At 37.8% G+C, this 8,354-nt stretch overlaps 1 protein-coding gene across 3 annotated transcripts in view; it reads right to left on the bottom strand.

Annotated features, from left to right (window-relative positions):
* Window positions 1–8,354, bottom strand: part of LOC128223679 (rab GTPase-activating protein 1-like) — a 55,279-nt gene that overhangs the window by 10,732 nt on the left and 36,193 nt on the right. For all 3 annotated transcript variants that reach the window (XM_052932971.1, XM_052932969.1, XM_052932970.1), the window contains 6 exons: window positions 8,002–8,154; window positions 6,159–6,269; window positions 5,142–5,252; window positions 4,135–4,239; window positions 3,715–3,798; window positions 1,666–1,737 (listed from right to left, as the gene is read on the bottom strand). In XM_052932971.1, the coding sequence (XP_052788931.1) occupies window positions 1,666–1,737; window positions 3,715–3,798; window positions 4,135–4,239; window positions 5,142–5,252; window positions 6,159–6,269; window positions 8,002–8,154 (636 nt within the window). The remainder of the gene's footprint in view (window positions 1–1,665; window positions 1,738–3,714; window positions 3,799–4,134; window positions 4,240–5,141; window positions 5,253–6,158; window positions 6,270–8,001; window positions 8,155–8,354) is intronic.

Below are 8,354 nucleotides of genomic sequence, written 5' to 3'. Positions count from 1 at the left end.
GACACGACAACCTATACTCTTTATCCTTATATGCAGCACTCCATTGTGAATTAACACTAAGTGTGACCTTGACCTTTGAGGTAGGGACACAGGTCTTGCACGCGACACGTCGTCTTGGTATGTGGAACACATGTGGCAAGTTATTTTAAAATCTGTCCATACAAGGGAAAGTTACAGCCCTGACACGACAACCTATACTCTTTGTCCTTATATGCAGCACTCCATTGTGAATAAACACTATGTGTGACCTTGACCTTTGAGGTAGGGACACGGGTCTTGCACGCGACACGTCGTCTTGGTATGTGGAACACATGTGGCAAGTTATTTTAAAATCTGTCCATACAAGGGAAAGTTACAGCCCGGACACGACAACCTATACTCTATGTCCTTATATGCAGCACTCCATTGTGAATAAACACTAAGTGTGACCTTGACCTTTGAGGTAGGGACACGGGTCTTGCCACGACACGTCGTCTTGATATGTGGAACACATGTGGCAAGTTATTTTAAAATCTGTCCATACAAGGGAAAGTTACAGCCCGGACACGACAACCTATACTCTTTATCCTTATATGCAGCACTCCATTGTGAATTAACACTAAGTGTGACCTTGACCTTTGAGGTAGGGACACGAGTCTTGCACGCCACACGTCGTCTTGGTATGTGGAACACATGTGGCAAGTTATTTTAAAATCTGTCCATACAAGAGAAAGTTACAGCCCGGACACGACAACCTATACTCTATGTCCTTATATGCAGCACTCCATTGTGAATAAACACTAAGTGTGACCTTGACCTTTGAGGTAGGGACACGGGTCTTGCACGCGACACGTCGTCTTGGTATGTGGAACACATGTGGCAAGTTATTTTAAAATCTGTCCATACAAGGGAAAGTTACAGCCCGGACACGACAACCTATACTCTATGTCCTTATATGCAGCACTCCATTGTAAATAAACACTTAGTGTGACCTTGACCTTTGAGGTAGGGACACGGGTCTTGCACGCGACACGTCGTCTTGGTATGTGGAACACATGTGGCAAGTTATTTTAAAATCTGTCCATACAAGAGAAAGTTACAGCCCGGACACGACAACCTATACTCTATGTCCTTATATGCAGCACTCCATTGTGAATAAACACTAAGTGTGACCTTGACCTTTGAGGTAGGGACACGAGTCTTGCACGCCACACGTTGTCTTGGTATGTGGAACACATGTGGCAAGTTATTTTAAAATCTGTCCATACAAGAGAAAGTTATAGAGCCGGACGGACGGACGGACGGACGGACGGACGGTGCGATTTTAATATGCCCACCTTCAGGGGCATAAAAATAATCAATGTTTAATAATCAATGTTTACCAAATTTGACGCCAAAACAGATTTAAAGTAATTGAAGTTCAACTAAAATCCTTATTGAATCTGCCCCAAAGACTTTTAAAATGTTATATCTACACTGCGTTTTAAATTTATACCTGGAAATCAATTATCTGAGAAAAGCTATGGCCTCCTGAGACAAACAAAATAACCATGTCCTGAGAAATATATTTTTTCAAAAGAAATCGACCATCTTGAGATATACAATTTTCTGAGGAAAGCAACAGCCTTCTGAGAAAGTTTAATCTCAGATACAATAACTAGAAACTCTACCCTACAATTGCCATACCCTTATTGATTCCAGCTCATTTTTGTTTGCTGTTTGTTGTTTTTCCAAGCGTTCACTCAGCTGTGAGCATATCTGTAATGAAAATGTACATGAATACAGTCGAACCTCATTGGCTCAAAATCCCAGGGACGGACAAAATATCTCAAGCTTTAGGAAATTCTAGCCTATTGGAAATGCTTACTGAAGTGTTCAAAAATCAGTCCTTTACATCAAGTTTGTGCCAACGATAAAATCGAGCCAATAGAGTTTCAGCCAATGAGGTTTGACTGAACTTAATAAACAAAAGTCGCCACTGTTAATACCATTGAAAGACCCGAGGACAGATGTATTAAACTAGATAACTTCTTCGCAGGTTATCTTTTGGTAAGTTTGTACATGCAAGCAATTCAATTCATCAATAAATTTGCAAGTCATGTGACATTCTGATTCTACACCTGTAAATATTTTAGTTTTGCTTGTATTTTAATGATGCAATCTATTGGCCAAAATTTCAACTTGACGAAATTTTGTAGAACTAGAACTGTAAGCCATAGGCTAACGAATACCCCCCACCCCTCCATGTCTAGGTTGTTTGCCCTGGAGTTAGGCCGGACAAAGCTAATTTTGCCTACAAGGGGAGATAACTCCAGTCAGGGTCATGTGACCTGTACCAAATTCACAGAGGCGAAAGTTTACAACATGGCCATTAATTTCTGAAAGTTTGATAAAGATTTGTTGAATAATAACAAAGATGAATCCCGGACAGGGCTTATTTTGCCTACTTTAACACATCAAGGGGAGATAACTCCAGTCAGGGTCATGTGACCTGTACCAAATTCACAGAGGCGAAAGTTTACAACATGGCCATTCATTTCTGAAAGTTTGATAAAGATTTGTTGAATAATAACAAAGATGAATCCCGGACAGGGCTTATTTTGCCTACTTTAACACATCAAGGGGAGATAACTCTGGTCAGGGTCATGTGACCCGTACCAATTTCACAGAGGCGCAAGTTTACATCATGGCCATTAATATCTGAAAGTTTGAAAAAGATTTGTTCAATAACGACAAAGATGAATCCCGGACAAAAAAAAAACGGACGGACAGACGGACAGACGGACAGACAGACAGACGGACAGACGGACAACCCGATTCCAGTATACCCCCCCCCCCCAAACTTTGTTTTGGGGGGTATAATGATGATTTCTTGATTTAAAAGAATAAAAATTAATTTATCATTTTAACGGTACAGGTAATTTCCTATTAAGTCCAAAAACTCATGAAAGAATGTTTATATTACACAAATTGTACCAAAACAAAACTAGAGCTGTCATGCATGTATTGTTTTATTTAAATCTGTTGAGTAATTTAGAAGTTGCTGACCAAAAAATGTTCAAATCTGTCAAGCCTTTCATGAGTTATCGTCCGGAAACCGTTTTTCTATTTTTAGTAACAGTGACCTTGACCTTGGCCCCACCAGCCCCAATATCGAACTTGACCTGTATCTTCTGTTGTTACACCTGTGTACCAAAAATTGTTCAAATCTGTCTAGCCTTTCATGAGTTATCGTCCGGAAACCATGAAAACCGACCGACCGACCGACAGACAGACCGACCGACAAGCTCACTCCTATATACCCCCTCAAACTTCGTTTGTGGGGGTATAACTATTCATTGGCTTAATCCTATTATAAAAGACTTGAAGATATTTTAAGAAACTAGGGCCTGATTTCTTTAAAAAGAAACCTGCTTCCTTAAGTAAAACATTTTTAATGAATATACTGTGACTCTATTGATGGGAAAAAGGAGTGCTGTGGAGTAAACTCCAACACTTGTCTATTTTTTGTTAATCAGACTTGATATATATGTACATTTTGTGACTGGCAACATGTGTACCAAGTTTCATATGAATATCTTGAAACACTTGAGTTCTGGCAAAGGTTTTAAGTTTTTCCACATCATCACCAAAGCATTTAGGACATGGACAACTTAAGACATCAACAGCTTTCCCAATACCCTGTCATGTTTTCTTTAATAAAAAGACGAGCTTAAGATGTTCAATTTTAAGTACCTGTTTATAGTCAGCAATAATGGCTGTATTTCTGGTATTGTCCGCCTCCAATCTCTCTAACTCACGTCTACACATCTCTTTCACCTAGGGAGATATACGAAAAGGTTTTGAAAGTTTTAAACCTGGTACATTTACATCATGATTTATGTTATTATACCTAATGTTACCTGCCCTGTTAAACTCTCACATACTTCACTACAAAGGATTTCAAAACACTTTATGCAAAAGGGTTCAAATTATACTCCTTAAACACCTAGTTTATAATACTGAAAACAAATCCAACATTTGGCATCGTAATTTTCAGTTTGGATTTGATTTGATTTGAATTATATATTTTTTTTTTTTTTTTTATTGATTTTTTTTTTTTAAAAATTAGTTTGTAAATCCAATGCCAATGAAATTATATTTGAGACACCTCACCTGTGAGGACTCTGTTTCCAGTCTCTGTTTTTCTTCCTCTGTCTCGAGAAGTTTCTTCTTGGTTGTCATTAACTCCATGGTTAGGGACTCGGACAAGTCTTGACTCTAAATGATGAAATACATTGGAAGTCATTATAACATAAGTATATGATTTTTCAATACTTTGCCCCAAGATATTGAAGGACATGTTGTATATGTTATATAGTTAGATTAATTATTATTGGTGGAATATATTCGCTACTGTCCACAAACTTGACAATAATTGGTGGTGGAATATATTCGCTACTGTCCACAAACTTGACAATAATTGGTGGTGGAATATATTCGCTACTGTCCACAAACTTGACAATAATTGGTGGTGGAATATATTCGCTACTGTCCACAAACTTGACAATAATTGGTGGTGGAATTTATTCGCTACTGTCGAAAAACTTTACAATAATTGGTGGTGGAATTTATTCACTCCTGTCCACAGGAGCCCTTGTTCATTTATTGAAGAAACTAGAAATGCGTCCATAGGACACAGATGCCCTCACAATTATCATATTGTCACATAAATGCCACTTGGAAGTCAATTGTGTTATAGGCAGTGCAACAGAATGTAAAGTAATGATACTTATCTATTTTATTATTGTTTTACACAGTCTCGAGCCTTCAGAGAGCACTTTTAAAAGCCATAGGTCTTATCAACAAGCGTACGACATATGTATAAAGTCTCAATGCAATACCTGAAGTAGTTGCTGAGATATTAACCTATGTGTGCTTGCACGCAAAACCTTAACCAAGGGGTGACGCCGACGCTTGGGTGAGTAGGATAGCTCTCCTTATTCTTCGAATAGTCGAGCTAAAAACTAACCTCATTGTAACCAAGAATAATGGATACGATAAACAGATCTTACAATACGATCTTTGAAAAGATGACCTGATAGTGTACGGTCTTGGTTATTCAAAATGGGAAACCCAAATTCATAATCAAGTTCTGATCATCAAACAGTTCATAAACTTACAGCGTCCAATTTCTTGGAGAGGTTGAGTTTACTCTCCACCAATTCGTGAGCCATATCATCATTTTCCTGCTCCAGGCGAATGTTGGCGTCCATCAAGCGCTTGTTTTCACGCTGCGGATGAGAAATATGGGGAATATAGGTAAAAGTTAAAATGGAGGCATAAATTTCAATTCAAATTGGTTCAAAGTGCATCAAAGCAATGATTGACAACAGTTGCATTTAATTAGAAAACTTTTCAATATTCACTGACGCCAGACTTAGCATCAATTTAAAGGTCTTTTCATGGCCTACTTATGGTAACACAAGAGTTTTCCTGCTAAATATTCTGTTCTTTAAAGTAATGATTTTTATACTATGCACCATATGACCTTTTAAAGCCTGCTTAATGCTGACAACTCAATTCAAGGACTTTTCAAGGCCTTATTACCTCAAACCTCACAAGAGGGTCCTCCTGCTGCATCTTTTGTTCTTTCATGACCTGACATGATCTCTACATGGATCTATAAGGACTTTGCATCAAATAAAAGGAATTTTTAAGGCCTGCTTAACTCGAGCATTAAGAGAGTCGTCCTGTTCTTTCATGGCCTTGTATTAGTTCTACTTGGCCCTTCAAGCAAAGTAATTTGGACCTTGCATCAAATTCAAGGACTTTTCAAGCCTTTCTTACCTCAAACCTCACAAGAGGGTCCTCCAGTTGCATCCCCTGTTCTTTCATGGCTGGATATTATTTCTACTTCCAAGGACTTTGCATCAAATTCATGGACTTTTCAAGGCTTTCTTACCTCGCAAGAGGGTCCTCCTGCTGCATCTCCTGTTCTTTCATGGCCTGTTATTCATTCTACTTGCCCATTCAAGGACTTTGCATAAAATTCAAGGACTTTTCAAGGCTTTCTTACCTCAAACCTCACAAGAGGGTCCTCCTGCTGCATCTCCTGTTCTTTCATGGCCTGGTATTCATTCTAAATGTATCATCAAGGACTTTGCATCAAATTAAAGGACTTTTCAAGGCTTTCTTACCTCAAACCTCACAAGAGGGTCCTCCTGCTGCATCTCCTGTTCTTTCATGGCCTGGTATTCTTTCTCATACTTCTTCAATTTGCTGCCTCGTATTTTACAGTTCAGGGCAACCTTAAAATAATGAAATCATATAATGCGATGAGTATCTTTCAGGAAATCATTCTTATTCTTGAGTAAGTAAACACCCAAACAGGCATTGTAGTAAACCATTTTTAACACTTACTATCATATGGTTAAGTTTCCTGCATAATATTACTTTAACTATTTGTCAATTGTTTTGTTGGGTTTGTTTATTAAAATATCATAATAACAGTGGAATTGCTCTAATCCCGGTCATTTAAAGAGGCCAAAGGAAAATGTCTCTGTTGAAGGTAAAACAAGGGATGCTCAGGCTGAGAAGCAACATTACAAATACACCATCCTCGGCACCCCAGCTTATTATAACCTATATGATACTCTGGGCAAATTGGGTAGGGCAACTTCGTAAATCTTGAATATTCATAAGCCACCGGCATATTTAACAATACTCTGCCTAAAATGATTTGTAAGCCATGATCTAATTGGATTATTTCAAACCAAGATTACATTAATAACTTCTCGGCCATTTTCGCACCGCATGAGATGTTTTTCATGCGACCAATCAAGTGGCTGGATTTCACCTTATTAATTATGATGAGTACAAGATTTTTACAGCTGATTTGCCCAGGGTATCATATAGATTATGATATGCTGGGAAGCAAAGGATGCAAATACACCAACTAGTACAACATTTAAGTATTCCATTATTTTTTTATGAATTTATACTCAACTAAATCATAGCTCTAGGTCTCTTAATTTTTCTTTTTAGAGTTTTGTAGGAGAAAATTTATAAGATCAGGGAATGTAGTACACATTGGATTGACCATAAAATATGTTAAATGTCTGAACAGAAATCAAAATATAATTGATAATCAAGAACTGGCATAACTTGCTATAGCTTAATGTTGACAATGTTAAAGTCTGAATAACATGTTGTGGCTTCAATGAATGCCACTGTGGTGGAAATCGGCTTCAGTTTGACTATCGATAATCGGTTCTGCAGTTACTTCTGTTTCACTCAAGTAAGTGATTATCGATAGTACACTCGAGTAACTGATTATAGATAGTACACTCGGGTAACTGATTATCGATAGTACACTCGAGTAACTGATTATCGATAGTACACTCGAGTAACTGATTATCGATAGTACACTCGAGTAACTGATTATCGATAGTACACTCGAGTAACTGATTATTGATAGTACACTCGAGTAACAGATTATCAAAAGTACACTTGAGTAACTGATTATCGATAGTACACTCGAGTAACTGATTATCGATAGTACACTCGAGTAACTGATTATCGATAGTACACTCGAGTAACTGATAATCGATAGTACACTCGAGTAACTGATTATCGATAGTACAATCTGTTTTTGACAATACCTTAATTGTAGTTTTAATTTTGTACAATACCATGTAATTTTTAACTATGCTTATGTTATGTGAATGTTTGAAGTTAATTAGAGTTGTTGTTGTATTAACAGTGTCAACCAATATATATTCTGTTAACGATAACAACAGAACACTTCCCAATATGTATAAATTAACTCAAAGGAGAAAATTGGTGAAGTTAAAGCAAACCAAATAATGAGAGGAAGAGAGAAAAAAAACTCGTTGATTGAATCGATGATCGATTATGACCAAATACAATCGATTGTCGCCAATTTCAGGCCAAATATATCAATTTTGGATTTTAACCGATTTCAGGCCAAATCGATCAATTATCGATTATAGCCAAGCATCGAAACGCAGTAGTCAATACCTGCATCAGTTCACTAGTAGCCTCCTCAGTTCTGAACCTCTTGGGCAGCTGCACTCTGAAATACTTCAGGACACCTTCAAAATCCAGTGCCAGCAAGTCCTTACGCGAGACCTTTAACAATCCCAGGGCCACGTGGTATGCAAAATTTCTTCCCTGGAAAGAATTTATAGCGTGTCAGTATTTTGGGCAGTTGAGCATGGACAGATTTGAGAAAGCTCAGCATCCTTTCATGGCCTGTAAGACCTTATAAGAAATCTTCAACCACCCCTGGCCACGTTGTACACAAAGTTTCTTCCCTGAAAAGGATTTATAGCATGTCAGTATTGTGGGCAGTAAAGCATCGACAGATTTGA

The sequence above is a fragment of the Mya arenaria genome, chromosome 17, assembly GCF_026914265.1.
Source record: "Mya arenaria isolate MELC-2E11 chromosome 17, ASM2691426v1".
NCBI classification, from domain to species: Eukaryota; Metazoa; Mollusca; class Bivalvia; order Myida; family Myidae; genus Mya; species Mya arenaria.
This window is presented reverse-complemented; position numbering and strand designations above follow the sequence as displayed.